The sequence below is a fragment of the Medicago sativa genome, chromosome 3 (assembly GCF_051527215.1).
Source record: "Medicago sativa cultivar Bolivia chromosome 3, Bolivia_mono, whole genome shotgun sequence".
Classification (NCBI taxonomy): Eukaryota; Viridiplantae; Streptophyta; class Magnoliopsida; order Fabales; family Fabaceae; genus Medicago; species Medicago sativa.
In genome coordinates this window covers 91790836-91814134 of record NC_140751.1, presented here as the reverse complement: position 1 = coordinate 91814134, position 23299 = coordinate 91790836, and the positions used below count along the sequence as shown (strand labels likewise).

Here is a 23299-nt window from a genome sequence, read left to right as displayed (position 1 = left end):
AAGAGTTTGTACTGTATTCTGCAGAAGGAAAAAGCGCTTGTTAGAAATTTCAAACAACTACTCTAATGAAAACCAATCCTTGTGATGAAAAAGAAGAAAACGTGATGATGCAGAACAAGGAATTAAATCTACATGTAAGTGCAACAAAATTAGTCGAAATCAGCAGCAGGAAAATTAGTAATAAATCAATGGACACTCTTCAAAGAAATAAGTATAGCTTTGATGCAACAAGAGATGGAATCCTGACAAAGTATGTAGCTAGTCAATGGAGTACTTAAACTGAATTTACACTAAACTCTCTTAGTGAATAATGGTATATACGTAAACTTATTTTACACTAACCTCTCATAGTATAATTGTACATACGTAAATTGAATTTACACTAACATCTCATAGTGAGTAATTGTACGTATGTAAATTGAATTTACACTAACCTCTCATAGTGAGTAATTGTACATAACCTCTCTTAGTGTAATTGTACATACGTAAATTGAATTTACACTAACCTCTCATAGTGAGTAATTGTACATAAGTAAACTTAATTTAAACTAACCTCTCACAATGAGTATTAGTGCCTACGTAAAATCAAATTACGTTTACCTTAATAATTGATACATAATCTTAAATAACGTCTTATTCACATTGACCAAAATATTATGGAAGTGACTGAACCAAGAATCTCTAGAGGAGCATCTGCCCAAACAAAATTTGCAGCTGAAGAAACCTACCGAAATAATACTTACTTAATCTAAACTCATGTCTACCTTATATGTCGCCCACGCAGGCAATCTCATAACAAAACAGAAAAAGAAACAACGAACAAGAAATAAATGGAAACTCTTCGATAATGAAATTCATGAAATTCACTAACATTTATGAATAGCGTACCGATCAATAAAAAAGATGTTGATTCAATCTTTGATCTTGGTTTAACATCTATGGTGGTTTGTGGGTGAAAGAGGTTGAAGGTTCAGAATGATAATGAAAATGGGTTTTTTAGAATTTTACATCGAGAGGACAATTTTGGTATTATTGTAAAATTTTAAATAAATTTAGATGTGACTAGAATTATATGGGGTGAGACTAGAAAGAGTCCTTGTAAAATTGATTTTTGATGAAAAAGTAAAATGATTTGCGTGAATACATTGAGTAAAAGGGAATAAAAAATAAATTTGATTCTAAAAGTTAATTTTTGAATCAATAGCTATACATTACAATTACAAGTAAAAACAACTCAAAAACATTCAAGTGTTATAATCATTCTACACCTGCATAATCAATTCTAATTTTTTTAGAAGTGCAACTAAACATACACTAAATGTTGATTTTCTAAATGTTTGGATATACAATTTATTTGCATCTTATAGCATAAATGTTCACCATGATAATTGTTTATGTATAAGTTTTTATAAGCTATTTTTATAGTTAAACATAGTTGGTTTTATAAACAATATTGGAGAACTTGATAGAATAATTTTATTTTTTTTTTAGAAAATTGTCATAAGTCGTCATGATAAATCCTCTCAAATAGTTTTACAAAGCTTATGATAATAAATAAAGTGAAATAAGTCAATCTAATCAGATTCATATTCTATCAATTTAATACTACTTGGTTACCTTTGCTCTAAATTGTAAGCATTTCAATTGTATCTCTTTTTAATTGTATAGGCGTGAATAGGGGTGTAACAATCTTTTTTGGATCAGTTTTTTGCTCAAAAAATGTCTGAATCGATGGAATATTCGTCGGTTTGATTCGACACAGTATTTACTGTTTTTTTTTAAATGAATTGAACCAAACAAATCGATTTGATTCGGTTTGGATCAGTTCGGTTGATCGGTTTGTTTGAAAATACAATTTATTTTTTACCAAGTTCTTTTTAGTTTTATTTCATTATGTAGTTCTAAAATCTCTAACATGTAGGTTCATTCCCAAATCCTTGATACCTATTACTCTCACCCTAAATTTTATGGTGTTCTTTTTCTATGTATTCAGTATGATTTGATAAGGATTATTACTCATAGAAGAAAATTAAATTAAATGGGAAGTTTCAGAAACTGGTAATTGATTCTATACATGCCTTTATTCTTTTTAATTGGTACAAATCTATTACGCCTATTTTGAGATAACAAATAGATAATGGCAACTGATTCTTTTTGGCGTGGCTTTCTAATCTTCATTAAACAACGGCATATGATGAATATAAATCATTGACATAGAAAACGGGCATAAAATACATTGTAAGATATAATGAGTATAAATCAATGGCACAGAAAACAAGCATATAAGACAATGGAATATAACGAGTATAAATCAATGACATAAAAAAATATTTTTTTCCAAAAGCAGGAAGGCATAAACATGATAAAAACAAACCAATAGACAATGGATGATCTCAACGGTGGTGAGGAGCAATGAGTTAGGTTAGGTTTGACTTGTGACTAGGGTTTCCTTTTAGTAGAAATGAAATAAATTTCGAGTGATGAGATGATGATGGGAGAAAATAAATGAGTTAAGGAGTATTTTAAGCTGGCCTATGCCTAATCATAAACATGTGTGAGGAGGGATAATATTAGTAAAATGGGGAGTAAAGTTAGCATCAGTTCGGTTAATCGGTTCCTTGGATCTCAAAATAAAAAATCGAGAACCAAACCAAACTAGAGTGGTTTATATTGGTTTGGTTCGATTCGATTTTAAACCGAACCATACAAGGTTGGATACTTTTTCGGTTCGGTTTGGTTTGGACTTTCAGTTTTGTCGGTTTTGTTTGAACCACTTACTCCCCTATGCGTGAAGAGTGTTTGTAAGTGGAGATGAAGCGGAAGTAATTGAATTCCATATTACTAGGGTTCTCTTCCCCTAAAAACCGAAGAGTCAGCACAAGTATTTTAGCATTTTTTGTCAATCCTCTAAACATCCATTATTATTTTATTGAATTCCGCGTGTATCCCAACAAATGATTAAATATTGAAAAACAAATCAACTACCGAGGTTAACTGGTTGACACTATACTTCCTCCGATCACAATTATAAGCAAATTTCTACTTTTTAGATTCATTCAATAAATGATGTATGTGGCCTACAATATAGACCACATACATCATTTATTAAATGAACCTAAAAAGTCAAAATTTACTTATAATGGTGACCGGAGGGAGTACGAACCATAACATTTCAATGCGTTTGGGCAAATCAAAAAGAAAGGTGGAACATGCTTAGCCACTTTGCTGGGAACACAATGTGGTGCAGGGAGATAAAAATGGAGTAGCATCAATTTGGTCTTTGAAATTAATAGTGGAAGCTTGCATATGCGCCACCAAAACATTTAGCAGACATCATAATAGTCTCTAACCATTGTTAAATACTACTCCCTCCGTTTCAAAATGAGTGTCGCTTTAGGTGTTTACACACATATTAAGAAATGCAATGATTAAGAGAAAGAGAATGGTTATTTTACCAAATTATCCTTATTAACTATTGGTTAGTTTTAAAAGTAATACTTTGGAAGTAGTGTGCAGAGTATTAATTGGAGGGTACAATTGAAAAGAAAAAGTTATTATTGCATTGGAAACTGAAAGCGACACTCATTTTGAAACAAATTTTTTTGGCTAAAGCGACACTCATTTTGAAACGGAGGGAGTAGTTACAAACTATAACGGATGGACATAATTGATTAATGTTTTGAAAATATATATAGACTATATTGATATGAGCAGTGTCTAATTTTCATGACAAATCTTGAATGTCATATACTTTTTTTTTTTTTTTTATATTCTTTCAAAAAAAATATACTTTTTTTTATACTCTTCCTTGTTTGTTTCTCTTGTCACTTTGGTATATTATTGGTCAAAAGCCGCAAACGAAATAGAAGAAAGCTCCAAAGTTTATGACATTTGTTTTTGGCTGAATGATTTGCTTAATTTCAAACTAGTATTTCACTATTTTATGATGTACTGTCGGTCTATGTTGGTAATATTTTTGGTCAGAGCATTACGCTTTCATATGATTATTATTTAGTTGATGGATTTGCCACGGTTTTTTATTTATTTGTAATAAGGAAAGGAACACAGCTAATACAATCAAATATAAGAATCTGAATTTTAAATATGCTTGCTTCCACTTTGGCCAGTAGAAATAGTTGGTGTTCCGTGTGGATAATGTTGGTGGATACCCATATTGAACGGTGGAAGAAATGGCCGTCTGTTGTCCAGTCGTTTGCGACCTCAAGCTAGCAAGTAACATCAGCTGACCCACGAGATGACACAAGTTCAACATTCTTATTCTTTTTCATTCATTAAGGTAGTTTTTTTTTTTATTTTTTACTAGCCAAAAAACGAACATTCACATGCCATCTTTCCGCTCTTTTACTTTGCTAAAATTTGAAAATTATGAACTATGTTTTCTTAAAAAAAAAAAAGATTATTTTTATTAAAACTAAAAATATAAACGTTTGTTGCTTTCTGGTTATGACAAACCAAATTAACATGATTATCTATTTCCAACGATATAACAAAAAAATATAATTCAAATTCTTTTTTTTACACCAACAACAATCTTTATTATAGAAAAAGTTGTTAAAGGGTATAATTGGGATAATAAAAAAGTAAGTCTATAATGTAACCATACTTATCAATATCTATGAGACTAGTTACACTTGCATTTCCCTTCTTTCCCTAAAAAAGTAAGACATTTAATTAAAGCATTTAGCTTAATTTAAAACACACAAACATTTGTATACCCTACATTCCAATCACGGAGCAGGTACCCCCTCAAGAGTTTGACCCATCTATATTTCTAAACCACGTTTCTTCTTTTCTGCCTTAGCATGTTTAATCTCACCAAAGAAATAGGACACAAAACCCCAAAGAGAAAGTACAAGTGACACCGCTTTTTCTGCTTGGAATTTTTCTTTGTAGAAAACAACTGCCAACACTTCTGTTAGTGGTAACAACACAGCAATCAAAATACCCGACACTAACGATGAGGCACAAAAAATAACCCCAATAGCTCCCAAGAAAAACGCTTGCCACATTAACGCACTAACAACCACCACAACATAGTAAGTGCTTTCTCCTAGCCCAAAATTTCTAGCTTCCCTTGGAATCACCTACAATTTCAAATCCAATATCTCATATTAGTGTTCCTTTATTGATCACAGTTCTTTTTCGTTAGGCCAAATACCTCTCTGGGTCCTTTAAGTTTCACGTTTGTAACAGATAAGTCCTTTAAGTTTCAAAGGTTACAGATAGGTCCTTTAAGTTTCTAAGGTTTCAGATAGGTCCTTAACAGAGGTTGATAGAAAGGACCTATCTGAAACAAACTCGAAACTTAAAGGACCTATCTGAAACCTTTGAAACTTAAAGGACCTATCTGTAACTTTTGAAACTTAAAGGACATATTTGTTACAAACGTGAAACTTAAAGGACCCAGGGAGGTATTTGGCCTTTTCGTTATTATTACCAGCGAAAAGACGGGCACTCACGTGCTCGTCTTTCCGCTCTTTTTATTGTACTAACGTTTGAAAATTATGAACGATGTTTTCTTATGAAATTTTAATTTTGATCAAAAGAAAATATAATTGTTTTTTACTTTCAAATTATAACAAATCAAACTAATCATGATTATCTATTTCAATGAAACCAACAATATAAACAAATATTTAATCTAAATTCTTATTTTTTTTAATGACACTAACAACAATCTTTATTATAGTAAAATATGTTGTTTAAGGGTATAATTTCGATAATGAAAAAATAAATATATATACATTCGTCTAGTTTGTTACACTTTTTAAATGATAAAAAAAAATCCATTTGTTACATTAAATTTTTTTTTATCTATTTGTTACATATGTTATTTGTATAGAAAGTTGAGGGTATTTTTGGAAGGAATATTTCAACCTAAAAGTGTTGAAAGGGGTAATTTTCTTTATATATAGTATAGATTATTATTATTATTATTATTATTATTATTATTATTATTATTATTATTATTATTATTATTATTATTATTATTATTATTTTCTTTCGTTACCGTATAAAAGTTTCCTTTTCATTTTTTTTTCTTTCGGTTATCACATATCATTTCCATTTCCTTTTTATTTTTATAGATCTAACTACCATATCATTTCACATATCATCTTTAAAATAGTTGATAATTTGACTGATTCAAATGATAATTTAATCATTAAAAACTTCATTTTTTAATGTAATTTTTTCAGGTTCTTTGTTTCTCCTATATTATATTACTTGAAGTTATTTATTCTGACTTTTTATTTGCAAAAATCACTACACTAAATTATAACATTACTTTGCTTTCTCGCTTTGACTTTTGAAATATGTTTACTATTTTCAATTTATTTATTTTAGTTGTTCTTTTAACATAAATGCAGTCTAATATGAAGGTTGAGAAATAATAAATTCAGGAACACAACCTGTTAATATTAATTGTTAAAAAAATAAAGTTAATAGCTTAAATTGGTGTAATTTTTGCACATTTTTTTTGTTGCTTTTGTAATCGTTTCATAACATAGTACTGAAGTAGCACATGACAACACATCATAACTTTTTGTTCCTTTTCATTATTGTTTTTTGTGTTGGTTACTACATAAGAGTTTCTTTTCCTTATTTTTTTTTTTAAAGATTTAGTCGCCTTTGGGATTAGCTCTTTCTCAAAGCAATTCCTTTTCATTATTATCTTTTTCTTTCGGTTATCACATAATAGTTCCTTTTCATTATTCTTTTTTTTTTCTTTCCGTTACGGAATTCCATCCAAAATCAAACTGAACCGCATATAATTTTATCTTTGGATTAGATGAGTTTTTGCCTAAAAATTGATCGAAACCAGACCGTGAACACCACTGCCAGTTCCTTTTTATAGATTTAGCCGCCCTTGCGGGTAGGACAAGTTTCTTCGTGTAGACTTTGTTGGAACAAAATGTGTTTAACAATAAACCTTAAAGAGTTTTGATGATAACAAGGTATTAAAAATTGTAAATTGGATTAGCTAATATTTGTTCAAGTGTACAGGACCATAATTATAAAGTTACATCATCATTGGTTCTGAATGAGCAAATAAAGAGCTATGGAAACAACAAAAATTTGAAGCTTGGACGCTCCTGAAGGCAACTTGCTCCTGAAGAAAAAGCGCTCCTGAAGTCAAGCTGCTCCTGAAGAAATAGCGCTCCTGAAGTAAGCTGCTCCTGAAGACAAGAGGTCCAGAAGTCACATCATCAGAAGCTGCAGAAGTCATCTCATCAGAAGCTGCATCATCAGAAGCTGCATCATCAGAAGCTGCCTCATCAGAAGCCATTTCACCAGAAGCTGAATATCAACTGGATTTGCAAAGAATCAAGAATTGAAGAATCATCAATGCAAAAGCTGTCTATTGGATTCGAAAACACAAACAAAGGATTAGTGGAGCTTGCAACGGTCATTTCAAAGGTGTTTGAAGGTGTGTGTTTGCAATTTGGACGAAAGCGTTGACATTGTACTTTGTACGAATTGTACAACCACGTTCTCCACTACTCTGTTTTGTGTCTGCACTTCAAGACAAGAAAACAGCTCCAGAATACGGTCTCGCCTGCATAGATGTTCCTTTGGATAAGGAATGGATTTCAAATTTGTTCTTCATAGGACAACAACCAAATCAGGCAAAAGATCATTGGTGAAAGATCAAGCTTCAACAACGACTCTTTGGTGTGCTGGCAATTTCACAACGTCTCTTTCACACCTCTATATAAAGGAGTGAAGACCTAGAGAATTGGGAATGCAAGAACGCTGAACGAAAGACTCACAAGATTTTCACAAGTACCAAACCTCTGCTGAAATTGTTCTGCATTCACTTAGAATTTCTGTGTCTCAAAGTCATATCTTAGAAATTCTTAAGTCCATTGAGTCTGTATCTGATTTGTATTATGAGCACCTCTGATTGTATATCAAGTGTTCAACCTTAAACAATTTTCTGTGTAATTTTGTTTAGTTAGGAAGTCTCTTGCAGTTGTGCTTGAGCAGGAAGTCTCTTGATTGTGTTCTTGAGCAAAGGAAGTCTCTTGCTTGTGTGCTTGAGCATTGGAAGTCTCTTGCTTGTGTGCTTGAGCATTTGTAATCAGATATTACTCATAGTGAAATCTCCTTGGAAGTGCAAGGGGGACTGGACTACTTCCGGATTGTGGAAGGAACCAGTATAATTGCTTTGTGTCGTTCTTCTTCTCTCTCTCTGTTTTATTCCGCTGCATTTAGATTCTGATCATCACTTCAGAAGCTGTCTCACTTAGCTTCTGATCAGTGTATTCAGTTGTTTAGAGAAACGAAGAATTTTTCAAAACACAATTCAACCCCCCTTCTTGTGTTTTTCTCACCTTCAGACTTTTGTATATTGTTTTCTTTCGATTACAAAGTTCTTTATGATTTATCATTTTTAGTGCGTTCATTTCCACTTTTGATTAGTTCCACTGAATTTAATTTATGACTTTGATTCCATATTCATTTTTGTTGATGCAAACTAAATGTCACTAATTTGCTTATTTGAGATTGTGCATGTAGAAGTTTGATTGTTTCTGAGTTTAAATGTAACTCTACAAGCAATAATATAGTCAATTTGATCTTTTATATATGAAACTCTACAAAACCCGATTAGAGTCTAGCAAAAACAAAAATTAACAATTATGTCCTGGAAGATCCAAACCTAATCAATTAGGGTTTGAATCTTCTACACCAGAAGAGATTCTCCTTCATAAATTCAACTACTGTGTTTTCCACTTAGTAAAATTCAAACTCTAATTGTATGAAGCACATATCAGACACAACACAGACAACACCGATAAATTTTGAGAAAATAATTATAAATGCCGGTGTTGTGTCGAACATGACGCAAGTCATATATCGGAACACACCTTCAATCAGAAGTGTCCATGCAACAAGGTTTTCATATACTCTCGAACAAAATATATGAAAATAGCTTAAAACTTGTACGAAAACAACAACTTTTATAAAAGTAACTCAAACTATAAGCTATAAATTGCAAATAAGTTGTTTATCTAAAAACACTACCTTACCTAACATAATCTTACCTTAAAGTCATTGTTTGCAATCATGCCTATAGCACAGAAGAGAGTGGCAAGCATGCACATAACGAACTGAAATTCCATAACAAGAGAATAAGTGATGGGTTGTTTAATCTTCTTATAAACCAACTCAACCGAAGGCAAAACAAATCCATACAATGCAGAAGCAGCAACCGTGGTTGAAAAACTAATCGCATATTGTTTTGCAGAAACACCAGCAGGACGATCACTACTCGTATGCATAGCCAAAACACCAGAACCAACCGTAAGCAAAACAATGGCGTTTACAGTAAAAGCTGTAAATTTTTGTTTCACAAGAAGAAAAGCGAAAAACGCGGTGAAACCAAGCTGAGATGCTATTATTAAGGAACCAGTGGAAACTGGAAGCCGAGCAACGCCATATGCGAAGAGATAGTCGTCAAGGCCGGTGAGGATTCCGATGAAGGCGGCTGCGAAGAAAATAGAAGGTTTCATGGAGATTATATTTAGTTTTTCTGTGATGGAGATGGTGGTGGATGGTGGAGGATGGTGGTGGAGACGGTAGCGTATGATGTATGAGATTGCGAGGGGAATGAGCATCAAGGGGAAACTGGCGGTTTGGAGGAAGGCGGAGAGCCAGACACGTTGGCCGCCGTGGATGAAATAGAGACGCATTATGAGGGGAGCACCGGAGGTACCTAGGGCTAACATGAGACAATTTACTATCAGAAGGAATCTCTTCATTTTTTTATCTGCAACTTGTTCCTTTCCTTCTTCCATGTGTGTGTTCTCTCTAAACTTAATGCTCAGATATGTAGGGGCTATATATATATATACACGCACCTTTTTAAGGTAGATATATTACTGCAATAATGAAGTTGAGCATATACAATGCTTGTGTTTCTTAGGATAAATATACTAATATGATAATGAAGTTTCATCTGAAATTTTAAACAATTTGTAATAAGGAATACAGTTAATACAATCAAAATATAAGAATCTGAAATTTCAAATATGCTTGCTTCACCTTTTGTGTTGTTTTCTTTTTTCTTTCCCTTTTGCCTTGTAACCAAAATAAACATGCTTGCTTCCACTTTGACCAGTAGAAATAGTTGGTGTTCCGTGTGGATAATGTGGGTGGATTCCCATATTGAATGGTGGAAGGAAATGGCCGTTTAGTGAACCTCAAGGCTCAAGCAAGCAACATCGGCTGACCCACGAGACGACCCAAGTTCAACATTCTTATTCTTATTCTTTTTTGAATGTGATGGTGAAGATCTCTTCCGGCTTAAATACTAGAGTAGAGATTCTTAATTTGAATTCACTCATAAGTATTAAAGTATGTGTATGTAGCAGCGCTTGATCGGTAAGGGAGAGTTTTGTTGCATAGTGCCGTCTTACTTGATTCACACAACAAGCAGTTAAAATTAAATCTTACATTAAAATATAAAAAATTTAAATATGATTTTAATTCCTACAATTTTAACAATTTTTTTTGGTTTTTCCTAAAAAAAACATTTTTTTGGTTTTAATCTCTCAGTTTTGTTTATTTAGATTCAATCTTTGCAAATTTTAAAATTGTCATTTTTGAGCCAGTGTCATAAATGACTAAATAAAACCATGTCATGGACCCAACATCAATTTGATGTCATGAACTAAAAAGACTTTTTTTTTAAAATATGCAAAGATTAGGTACCGTTTGACCCAACTTTTTTTTCGAGCTTCTCTACATTTTTAAGGAGAAGTTAAAACCAAAAACAATATCAATAAAGTACCTTATTGAATGGATAAAATTGAATGGAATGAACTTTGACCAAAAGTTGTTGTTAGCTACTTCAAAAAACTACTTCTCGGCAATTTATTTCACAAACACCTCTCTTCAACTCATGCTGGCAACATTTTTTGTTCTTTTTTAATATTATATTTCAATTTGCTTTTTTCTTCCATTTAATTTAATTTAATTTTTTTGAACCGGTCCATTTTTTTTTGAAGGAAAGAACTGGTCCATTTAATTTTTTTTAAAGGAGGGTCCATTTAATTTAATTATATTTTTTTGAAAGAATTTTATTATCTTTTTATCACTTATATATTTAATTTCTATATCGTTTAATCATCACAACCTCATAAATATTTTTATTTCCTTTCTTCAACCTCGCAAATTCACACACACTCACATTAGCGTTTAGAGTAATACTTTATGGCTGTCTGTTAGTTTTTTTGTTACGCTAATGCGTATAATTTCTTTTTAGTGTTGCATAATGCATATAATTATTTTTATAAAATTTTGATTTCAATTAAAAGTACAAAGTATAGATGCCGAAAAAAATTATACTTATATATATTTTGCACCTTTATATTGTAACAAACCATGCATATCTTTTTCTTATTCAAAAAAATTAAACATATCTTTTTCAATGACACCAACAATCTAACAAATATAATATCATATAATATAAATTCTTATCTTTTTGAATGACACCAAAAATATGGTATTCTTATAACAAAATTTGTTATAGAGTATAATTGGAAAAGAAAAAACCAACTATTTTAATATTATTTATGTTATTATTTGAGCCTCCTTAAATTATTTTTCTTATTCAAATATTTAACAAGTCCTTTATATGATGATACGAATTTGTATTCATGTTACACAAAATAAACGTCATTGAGTAAATATAGTATTTGTAAAAAAAATATCTTTTATATTTAAAACACTTTTTAAACATTTTTTATTTATTATGTTAATTCATAATAAATTCAAAGTTTTGTACAATAATTTGCCAAACAACTTTTAACTTAAAAATAGCTTTGAAACTAAAAAAAATAAATAAAGAAACCAAACAACTTTAGCTTATTTTCTAAAGACATTTATTTTAACTTTGTTTTAAAGTAACTTTTAGACCGTAAAAAAGTCTGACCAAACGGTACCTAGATCTAAACAAAAAAAAACTTACATGGACTAAAAAACAAACAAAAAACTCACCGTCGTCAGCATTATCCTAAATAAAAACTCTTTTTTTTAATTTTATTGAATAATCTATATGATTTATATTATTTTTTTTGAAGAAATCTATATGATTTACATTATAAACCAAATATATTGATTATTTAATAAACCTTAAAAAATAAAATTTTGCTTATCACAATGAACAGAGGGAGAAGTGTTTAACGAAGTTGGTGTAGTTGTCTTAAAAAAAAAAAAATACTAAATTGGTGTAGTTGATAAGAAATTAGTTTGGTGTAGTTGTCTTAAAAAAAAAAAATACTAAATTGGTGTAGTTGATAAGAAATTAGTTTTTACTTTTAAAGAACATAAGTTTAACTTTCATTGTCGACATAAGAAATTGTTCGTGAATAATTTGTTGGTACTTGTACTTATGTGAGGTCTATTTAAACCTTGATATTTGCTCTAGTCTACGGTTTCCAAAACTCAACTTTGTATAAAAAATTTCTCATTAAGATAACAAAAACAAGATTTCGACACAAATTTCGATATCAGATATAGTGTGTGTTTGGCCACATGTTTTTCCCAGCCAAACCTCCGTTTACTTTCCCAAACGCAATTTCCTTGTTTTCTATTTTGTTTGGATGAATGAAAATTGATTCCAGGAAACACAGTTTAGGCCTCAAAACGTGGTTTATGCTGAAGCTGGTATTCCTAGCTTCCACGGCAGAGAAAACGTGGTTTTGGCTTTAATTTCTCAAGTGGCAGATACTTTACCAAAATACCCATAACAGAATTGTAGATCTGTCCTAATTTTTCAGATTTGCAGGAGAAATAGAGAGAAGATGGGAAAACATGATAAATTAACTTGAAACAAAGAAAATAAATCAAAGCTGTTTGATTTCTGTTCTTACTCAATGTTTTTATGGAGCTGTTTCTTTCATGCGGTGAGTGGGAGCAAGCTTTTCTCTTGATTTGGTTTATGAAGACAAAGGACAACGGGTAATGGATAAAAGCCAGATCCTTTTTTTTTTTTTTTTTTTTCATAAAATGCCAAATTGTAAACAACTAAACATAAGAGTTGACATGTTTTTTTGTACAAGACATTTATTTATTAGTTTTTTTAAGGGAATTTATTAGTTATAATAATAATAATTACAACTTTTGTTTTTGAGGGAATTAATAATTACAACCTATTTTAGTAATATTTTAAAACTAATTATAAATCGTTACCTACCATTAAAAAGATGTTAAAAAAAATACAATTAAAAGGGTAAGTTGGTCATTACACATTCAAAATCAATTTTGATTCAAACTACCCAAACAACATCAACTCCTAAGAATCACTTTTAAATAAGTGTATCCAAACATAATCAATTCTCATTCAACTCACTTTTAACCAAAATCAATTCTCTCAAACTCAATTATATCAAAATCAATTCTCCCCATCGCCATACCAAACACACACATAGTCATTCACCATTACATAAGAGTTAGATAGTACTTTTGGATAAATGCTATTATATTTATAGGAGTACCTCTCTGTTAGCGCTTTTGTGAAAGCGTTATTATACGTTTGTATCCAAATTAAAAAATAAATACAACAACAACTAAGCCTTGTCCCATTAAGTGGGGTCGGCTACATGGATCAAATTATGCCATAGTGCTATATCATAAATCATATTTGGATCCAACTCACTGACTTCTAAATTCTTTCTAATGGTTTCTCTAATAGCTTTTCTAGGTCCCCTCTACCTCTTTTAACATGATACTTCTCCATTTGATATACTCTTCTTACGACGACATCTACGGGTCTTCTCTCTACATGTCCAAACCATCTAAGTCTATTTTCTACCAACTTTTACTATAGGTGCTACCCCCACTCTCTCTAATGGTGTCATTTCTAATCCTATCTCGTTTCGTCTTACCACTCATATCCAGCGCAACATCCTCATCTCCGCTACACTTACTTGATTCTCATGCTGACTCTTAACCGCCCAATATAAATTAAAAAATAAATATTGTGCAATATATTTTTCCTATTTCCGTGTTTTAATTCTTTCTCACACTCTCGATACTCACTCCAACCTTCTTCTCCTTAGTTCTCTTCCAACTCACTTGAGCCTAACCCTTCTACGTTCTCTTCTATGTTGACCACTGTCGTTCTTTTTCTTCGTTCTCACCTGAAGCTAACCCTCCAACACCCAACACACGTTCTTCTTCCCCGTCGACTCACCATCATTCCTTCGTGCGACAAACCCCACCCCGTCATTCATGAATGAAAATACAAATGTGGAATATGTATATGCTTTTGTCATTTTATAACTATGTTGAATAAATGATTAATCACTTACACTTTATTGAATTTTTTTAAGGGAGACTCGCACTTTAATGATTAATGAATTACTTTAGGTGATTAATGTGAAATATGTTGGTTAAATAAGTGGGTGATATAAATACACATTTAAATGGTTAATAAAATATGGAAAATGATAAGTGTCCTTAGGGCACTTGATAAGAAATTTAACAACAAAACTTTATCTTAAAAATGATGCATTCAACACCTTAAAATTTTAAAAAACGACTTTTCTATTTAAAAAAAAAAATACTTTTTCTACCTAGAATTGATCCCTTGTTTCCTTTTTTAGCAAAACTCATAAATATTCTAAGTGGTTCCCTAAAAAAGAAAAATACTCCAAGTGCTTAATAACTCAAATCTATATTGCAAAAATATTTCTCCATTTTGAAAAGAAAAAAAAAAGAAAAGAAATAAAACATGGTTTACGGTACAAATACGGGACAAATGTGTATTTTACTCTAGTATTTGTGTCAAATTGTGTATTTTAAATAAATAAAAGAGAAAGACTAAGAATATTATCTCTAACACCCATCTTTTCATTTGATAAAATTAATGTGGATTTTACACTTTAAAAATGAGGTTAACATAAAACGGTGGAGTTCATAAGAGTGTCATCGTACAAAAGAGTAAATATTAAAAAGAGTAGTAGAAATAGAGTATTAATAAAACTCCTCTTAAACAAAATACACTCTTTTTTACGATAAACGAGAAATGCACATTATACCAGCTTTAAGTGAAATTCAATTATATTATTGGTAAGCCTGCCTATACCGTAACCATACTTACTGGGATCAATATTTATGAGATGAGACTAGTTTACACTTGCATTTCCCCTCTTTTTCTAAAAAAAAGTAAGACATCTAATTAAAACATTTTGCTTAATTAAAACACTCAAACATTTTTACACCCTACATTCCAATCACGGAGCAGGTAGCCCCTCTATAGTTTGACCCATCTCTATTTCTAAACCACGTTTCTTCTTTTCTGCTCTGGCATGTTTGATCTCTCCATAGAAATAGGACACAAACCCCCAAAGAGAAAGTACAAGTGACACCCCTTTTTCTGCTTGGAATTTTTCTTTGTAGAAAACAACTGCCAACACTTCCGTTAGTGGTAACAACACAGCAATCAAAATACCCGACAATAACGATGAAGCACAAAAAACAACTCCAATAGCTCCCAAGAAAAACGCTTGCCACATTAACGCATTAAAAGCCAGCACAACATAGTAAGTGCTTTCTCCTAGCCCAAAATTTCTGGCTTCCCTTGGAATCACCTACAATTTCAAATCCAAAATCTCAATCACAATTATTATTAAGTAGAACTAATTAATAAAATAATAAAACAAAAATCATTTAGTGTTTGGATCTTCTATACTAGTAGAAGAGAGTCTCCTTCATAGGTTCAACTACTCTATTTTCCACTTAATAAAATCCAATCTCTAATTGTACGAAACCTAGACCTAGACACCGGGCACGACACTAACATGTGATAAATACAAATAAAAAATTAAAAAAATCACAAGTGTGGTGTTGTATCGGACACTGGACACGCTTTCAATCAAGAATGTCCATACAACATAGAATTTCATAAACTCCCAAACAAAATAGATGAAAATAGCTTAGAATTGTATGAAAACAACTTTTATAAAAGTAACGCAAACTATAAGCTATAAACTGCAAAATAAGTTGTTTATCCAAAAACACAACCTTAATTAATGTAATCTTACCTTAAAATCATTGTTTGCAATCATGCCTATGACACAGAAGAGAGTGGCAAACATGCACATAACGAACTGAAATTCCATAACAAGAGAATAAGTGATGGGTTGTTTAATCTTCTTATAAACCAACTCAACCGCAGGCAAAACAAATCCATACAATGCAGAAGCAGCAACCGTGGTTAAAAAACCAATTGCATATTGTTTTGCAGAAACACCAGCAGGACGATCACTACTCGTATGCATAGCCAAAACACCAGCTCCAACAGTAAGCAAAACAATGGCGTTTACAGTAAAAGCTGTAAATTTCTGTTTCACAAGAAGAAAAGCGAAAAACGCTGTGAAACCAAGCTGAGATGCTATAATTAAGGAAGAAGTGGAAACTGGAAGCCGAGCAACGCCATATGCGTAGAGATAGTCGTCAAGACCGGTGAGGATTCCGACAAAGGCGGCTGCGAAGAAAATAGGTGGTTTCATGGAGATTATATTTAGTTTTTCTGCAGGGGAGATGGAGATGGTGGTGGATGGTGGAGGATGGTGGCGGTGACGGCAGCGTTGGATGTATGAGATTGTGAGGGGAATGAGCATCAAGGGGAAACCGGCGGTTTCAAGGCAGGCGGAGAGCCAGACACGTTGGCCACCGTGGATGAAATAGAGACGCATTATGAGGGGACCACCGGAGTTACCTAGGGCTAATATGAGACAATTTACGATGAGAAGGAATCTCTTCATTTTTTTCTCTGTCACTTGTGCTTTTCCTTCTTCCATGTGTGTGTTCTCTCTGTTCTCTTCTTTGTCACTACTTTGGTTTGTGTGATTGCTTAATAATGAAACTTGATGCTCAGATATGTAAAGGGCTATATATATATATATATATATATATATATATATATATATATATATATATATATATATATAAATTATATTTGCCGTATTCGTTTTCAATGGAGAAAATAGAGAATAGGTACTTAAATTTCTTTAGAGTGGTGATACATGTACATCCCCATGTGACAATACACCCTTTACACTCACACAAAATTCTGACATGTAGCAAGGAAGAGGGAGTGAAGATGAAAGAGAAAGTGTGGTTGTAAGATAAATTTATCGAAATGTCCCTGATGCATCGGGGTGTGTGGTTAAAAGGTATTCATGTAACATTTTCCAAGTCTTTAAGGTAGATATTTGCAATGACGTTGAGCATACACAATACTTGTTTTTTCTTATAGAAATATAATATAATAATGGAGTAGTATTTGCCATATCTATAGGAACAGTTTTCTCCATATAACATTATTCTAGCAGTATTTTTAGTATTATTGTTTCTAACCTCTCATTTGAAAATGTGATTTTTTAATATAAAATATGTTCTTAAATTTATCTATACTATATATAAAGAAAACTACCCCTTTCAGCACACTTTTGGGTTGGGATTTTCTTTCCAAAAATACCCTGAATTTTAAATACAAATAGCAAATTATAAAATAACATGTGGATTAATAATCAATGTCACTAATCGTCACCGCTAACTTTCTTTTACCATCGTTAACAACAGATCAAACTCACAAAAAATTTAAAAATTATATTTGCATTCTTTATGTCTCTTCTCATGAATTCAAATCGATCCAGAATTCATTATAGTACCCTCTGATCACATCTCATCGCCTCTAAAAATTTAAAAAGTTCCAAGACTCACGAACTTGATTAATACTTCTGAAGCACCATTGAATGGAATATCTTTAAGGTCCACTTCATGAATTGAATATCTTTCTGTTTTATCCTTCGAGCAATTTACTTTCCGCCAACATTACAATTCAAGCTTTGTTTTTACTTTTTTTTGTTAGAAGAATGAATGAATCAGAATTTGAGAAAATCAAAGTTGAACAATAATTACTTATGAAAAAAAATAATCCAAAGTTTATGTTTTTTTCCTGCTTTATTTCTCATGAGTCTATGAGTTTTTTTAATTTTTTTAAACAAAAATAATAGCCGATGAGGATTAGACTATAAATCCTCTAAAAAAAAATTAGTAACAAACGTGAGCAAAAAATATTGTTAAAGATTGGACTTTAAATCCTCTAAAAAAAGATTAGTAACAAACATGAGCAAAATATAATGTTAAAGATTAGACTTTAAACCCTCTAATAAAAGATTAGTAACAAACGTGAGAAAAAAAAAGATTAGTAACAAACTAAGCAAAAAATAATGTTAAAAATTGGACTTTATAAAAATATTAGTAACAAACGTGAGCAAAATATTATGATTCAAAATCTTTTAGAAAAAGATTTGTTAGCACTATATTAAATCGACTATAAATCCTCTAAAAAAAGATTAGTAACAAACGTGAGCAAAAAATATTGTTAAAGATTAGACTTTAAATCCTCTAAAAAAGTATTAGTAACAAACATGATCAAAAAATAATGTTAAATATTAGACTTTAAATCCTCTAATAAAAGATTAGTAACAAACGTGAGCAAAAAAAAAAGATTAGTAACAAAAAAAAAATAATGTTAAAAATTGGACTTTAAATCCTTTGATAAAAATATTAGTAATAAACGTGAGCAAAATATTATGATTCAAAAATCTTTTAGAAAAAGATTTGTTAGCACTATATTAAAAATATTAATAAGTAGGGTTCTCACAGTTCATAGTTCGTTCCCGCATTGTTTAGTTTTTCTCAACCTCTCTCCGCCCTCTGCATCAGAATTCAGAATTAACCTGTAAGTTTTTTTTTTCTTTCATGTTACAACTAATCAAAGTTGGTTAATTTTATGGATTATTTGACTTTGTTAGTTTATAAGTGATTATGATTTAAATTATTTACGATTAATTTTAAGAATTATTTGACTTTGCTGGTTTATAATTGCTTATACAAACTATGATGCTTTTTTTTTTTATCTATAAGCACACCTTTGGGTTGGACTTTTCATTCCAAAAATACCCTTAATTTTAAATACAAATAGCCAATTATAAAATAATATGTGGATTAGTAATCCATGTCACTAATCGTCACTGTTAACCCTCTTTTACCTCTGTTAACCAAAAATCAAACTCACAAAAAAGCTAGCACAAAACAACAACTCATGTTACTTTTTTATCAGCTGTTTTTATGTTGTACATCTGTGTTGTTCCCCTCAATACAACCGACAAAGACTGTCAAGTATTTTCATATCCCTTCCACAAAAAACAGTATTTCACATTATTTTATTGATATAAATTACTCATCCTTAGTCTTTGATCAATTGTAACAAACGTGAGTAAAAAATAATGGAAAAGATTGGACTTTAAATCCTCTAAAAAAAAGATTAGTAACAAACGTGAGTAAAAAATAATGTTAAATGTTGGAATTTAAATCCTCTAAAAAAATTAGTAACAAAGAGCAAAAAATATTGTTAAAGATTGGACTTTAAATCCTCTAAAAAAAGATTAGTAATAGACGTGAGCAAAAAATATTGTTGAAGATTGGACTATAAATTCTCTAAAAAAAAGATTAGTAACAAACGTGAGCAAAAAATAATGTTAAAGATTTGACTTTAAATCCTCTAAAAAAAGATTAGTAACAAACGTGAGAAAAAATAATGTTAAAGATTGAACTTTAAATACTCTAAAAAAAATATTAGTAACAAACGTGAGAAAAAAATAATGTTAAAGATTGAACTTTAAATCCTCTGGAAAAAATATTAGTAACAAACGTGAGCAAAATATTATGTTAATGATTGGACTTTAAATCCTCTAAAAAAATATTAGTAACAAATGTGAGCAAAAATTAATGTTAAAGGGCAGACTATTCCCAATGTCGGAATCTATCTTCCACGACATGTTTTCAGTCATGGTCAATTATATGTAGCTTTATCGAGAGGAGTTTCTCAAAATTCAACAAAAGTTCTCATTAATGAAGGGAAAATAGAAGGAGAAGATGAAGACTTTACGAAAAATGTAGTTTTTAAAGATATTCTTTTATCGCAATCATAACAATGTTTCTTTTACATAAAATGTCATTTATACATTTATGTTATGATGTTACTAATTACTATTAGAATAAACAATAAATGATCATTATTTTTTCTTTATTTTATATGCAGACAAACTAAAATATGTTGAGTTCATAAATAATTGTTATATAACTTGACAATATTTTCTTTATAAATTAATATATCAATAATTTCCATTAATATTTAAAAAATTTAATCAAAATTATACAAACAAACATAATAAAATAATCACATGCGTTAGTGCAGTATCGTGTCCGTCTTTCCGCTAGTAATATATAAATATAATATAATAATGCAGTTTCATCTTTAAGTATTTGCCATATCTAGGAGCAGTTTTCTCTGTATTACATATTCTAGCAATATTTTAGTGTTATTGTTTCTAAACCTCTCTTTTCAAAATGTGATTTTTTAATGTAAAATTTATTAACTTTATTCTATTGAAGTGAAGTGAGCGCTTAAATGAGATGATCCAATATTTTTTTAAGTTAATCAAGGTTGGGCACAGAGATTTACCTAAGATGACATTGGACCCGTTAACTTGTTTTTGTCTATGAACAAATATATCATTATCATTATCATTACACTATTAGAACGAAGTTCCTTTAAAAAATAAAAAAGGAATTTGATGTCAAAGTTATTTTTTGAGGAGTTCTTTCCTTCTCTTTTATGTCCCTTTTGATTTTGAGTGATCATTCTACCATATTTTTTATATTATGTCAGAGTATGTGTTTATGTGTGGGTCAATAGAAAAATGTTGTGTATTTTGTACGGGTCATTTAATCAACATTTCAACTATAACTATATATTACTATATTACTATCACCTAAAAAAAAATCTCAAAATTTAGTGCAGGCACAAGCCTACACCCTTGTGCACCTGCATACGTTCCTGACGGGGACGAGCCTCAATTTTTTTTTGTTGATCTAGTAGCCTAGTGACTGGAGCTTATACATTTAAATGTGGAGAAGTGGATGTCCGGGGTTCAAACCTCAGCCGCTGCATAAATTATGCGATGTTCCTACCAATTGAGTTAAACTTACAAGGACTTTCTTTCTAATACACAGGGAACGGATAACTATGAATAAAAGAGCATCTCCATTGCTAAAGATTAAGACCGGTTCATAATTTCATTTTTTGTGGGTCCAACATAATGTTCTTTGTTTTACATTAAACTCGGTCCCATATGCTATTATTTCTTCTCCCACATCTCTACTTTCTCACATCTCCACTTTTTACCCTCTCTATGCTGCTTTATTATTTATGAGTGGAAAAATAAAACAATTGATGTTCTTGGCTTTAAAACCAAAGCTTTGAAGATGGCCTAATAATACTTGCACAATTATTGTTAAGAAAAAGATACTAGCAACAATTACTTTATGCCTATTTAAGAGCAACTAGAGATCATATCTACTCTTTTGTTATATAAAAAAAAGTAAAATGATCCTAAAGAAAAAAAAGTTAAAATACTAACTTGTACCCCTATAATATTAGTTAAGGGGCTTGTTAAAAAAAAAAAAATACTAATTAAAGAATCAAATATGGTCAAACTTTATTGAAAGATGTATAGTCAAACTTTTAAAAATTTGTATTTTTTTAAATACAAATTTTTTCTTTTTTGTTTCCTTAACCAGTGTCTCAGAGACACTAGTTAGCATGATCCTAAATTTTTTTAGCAACTTCTTACATAAATCATAATAAACTCTATAGAAATTGTTAGACCGGATGTCATGACCAGGGTTCGAACCCCGGTACCTCCACTTGTGTGTGTGTGAGTTTATAATTATTGAAAGATGTATAGTCAAACTTTTAAAAATTTGTATTTTTTTAAATACAAATTTTTTCTTTTTTGTTTCCTTAACCAGTGTCTCAGAGACACTAGTTAGCATGATCCTAAATTTTTTTAGCAACTTCTTACATAAATCATAATAAACTCTATAGAAATTGTTAGACCGGATGTCATGACCAGTGTTCGAACCCCGGTACCTCCACTTGTGTGTGTGTGAGTTTATAATGGTTTTGTCATTTCGTCTATCTAAAAAAAAAAACTCTATAGAATTTAGTCTTTAACTTTTTGCCGGTAATAATATATGGATAAATGTCAACCAATATATATATATATATATATGGGTTAATGAAAAAAGTTCCCCAACTCTTATCCACAAGACCTATGCACATTGCACAACCAATATCGACATCGTTAGACTTAATATCATATGTGGTGTTCTGAGTTTGAATCGAGAATTTTCACTTTGAGCCCCGTGAATTTATAGTGATGTTTGTCACTTTCTTCACAAGCTTAGAAAACAAAACTTCTCAACTCTGTTAACAGTTGGTGCTTGTGCTTGGAGAATTAGCGTGTGATGTAGACCTCATCATAAAGTTTAATTTTATCCATGGCCATATTTCTTTATCTTGTTGTTTTGCCTGAATGTCGCACTTGTACCTCTGGCTCTAATAATGTGACATTAAAAAACCAACATTATGAGAAAAAGTTAAAGTGAGACCATAATCAGGGGCGGACCTGGACTCACAACACTAGTGGGGCAATTTTTCAAAGTTTGCAGGAAAGATTTGTTTTAAATATTTCAAAGTCAATAATTTTATTACTCTCACTACTGCTAGTTTTGTTTGTAGGCATAACTGGACAAAAATTCTTCATCCTGATTGTGTGTCTAAAAAATTCCACTTAGAAAATTATTTGTTTCGATTATTATTCTTTGTCCGGTTAAAAAAATAGATTACTGCCCAAACTTGTTTCGATTACTACTAGAAAATTCTTCATCCTAAAGTGAAATTCAATTGTACGACAAAATAAATAAATAAATTACTACACATTCAATATAAAATCAACAAACAAAACACGTGAGGGTAGGAAAGAAGAAAGAAAACGTCTGCTGATACAGATAGAAATCAGAAAGAGAAGGTATGGACTGGACTGTTGAGTGAGTGCACTATAAAAAAAAAGTTGGGCTTGGGCTGGTGTCGCTATTGCCACACCCTGCCCTGCTCAAATCCGCCCCTGACCATAACCCATAATCTTTAGCTATTTTCGATTGAATGCTTTGGCTTTCCAAATTGTCGTTGATTTTACTTCTGGGGAGGAGAGTGTTGGGTTTATATTTTTTACAGGTTTGTTATTGTGGTGTAGTAGTTGGTGTTACGATGGAAGGTTCATCTCGATCTCATCAGTTTTGTTAGCCGTAGTCTTCAATAAAATTGCATAATTATCGAGAGAAAAAATATAAA

General features: G+C 31.0%; 2 protein-coding genes across 2 annotated transcripts; both read right to left on the bottom strand.

The window, feature by feature from the left end:
* Positions 1–4530: 4530 nt before the first annotated feature.
* On the bottom strand, positions 4531–9842 carry LOC146941938 (purine permease 3-like). The gene is made up of 2 exons (XM_085755802.1): positions 9069–9842; positions 4531–5105 (listed from the first exon to the last, which is right to left on the bottom strand). The coding sequence occupies exons 1-2, from the start codon at positions 9819–9821 to the stop codon at positions 4785–4787; spliced, it is 1074 nt and encodes a 357-aa protein (XP_085611928.1). The 5' UTR covers positions 9822–9842; the 3' UTR covers positions 4531–4784.
* A 5145-nt stretch (positions 9843–14987) lies between these two features.
* Positions 14988–16900, bottom strand: LOC146941937 (purine permease 3-like). The gene is made up of 2 exons (XM_085755801.1): positions 16074–16900; positions 14988–15620 (listed from the first exon to the last, which is right to left on the bottom strand). Exons 1-2 carry the CDS (start codon positions 16830–16832, stop codon positions 15264–15266), a joined length of 1116 nt encoding a protein of 371 aa, XP_085611927.1. The 5' UTR covers positions 16833–16900; the 3' UTR covers positions 14988–15263.
* Positions 16901–23299: the final 6399 nt, after the last annotated feature.

Excerpts from the sequence above, each read along its gene's own strand:
- LOC146941937 (XM_085755801.1), bottom strand. The coding sequence starts at position 16,832 with ATGGAAGAAGGAAAAGCACAAGTGACAGAGAAAAAAATGAAGAGATTC. Across the intron at positions 15,621-16,073 it reads TTGCAAACAATGATTTTAAG|GTGATTCCAAGGGAAGCCAG; the intron begins GTAAGATTACAT and ends TTGAAATTGTAG.
- LOC146941938 (XM_085755802.1), bottom strand. The coding sequence starts at position 9,821 with ATGGAAGAAGGAAAGGAACAAGTTGCAGATAAAAAAATGAAGAGATTC. Across the intron at positions 5,106-9,068 it reads TTGCAAACAATGACTTTAAG|GTGATTCCAAGGGAAGCTAG; the intron begins GTAAGATTATGT and ends TTGAAATTGTAG.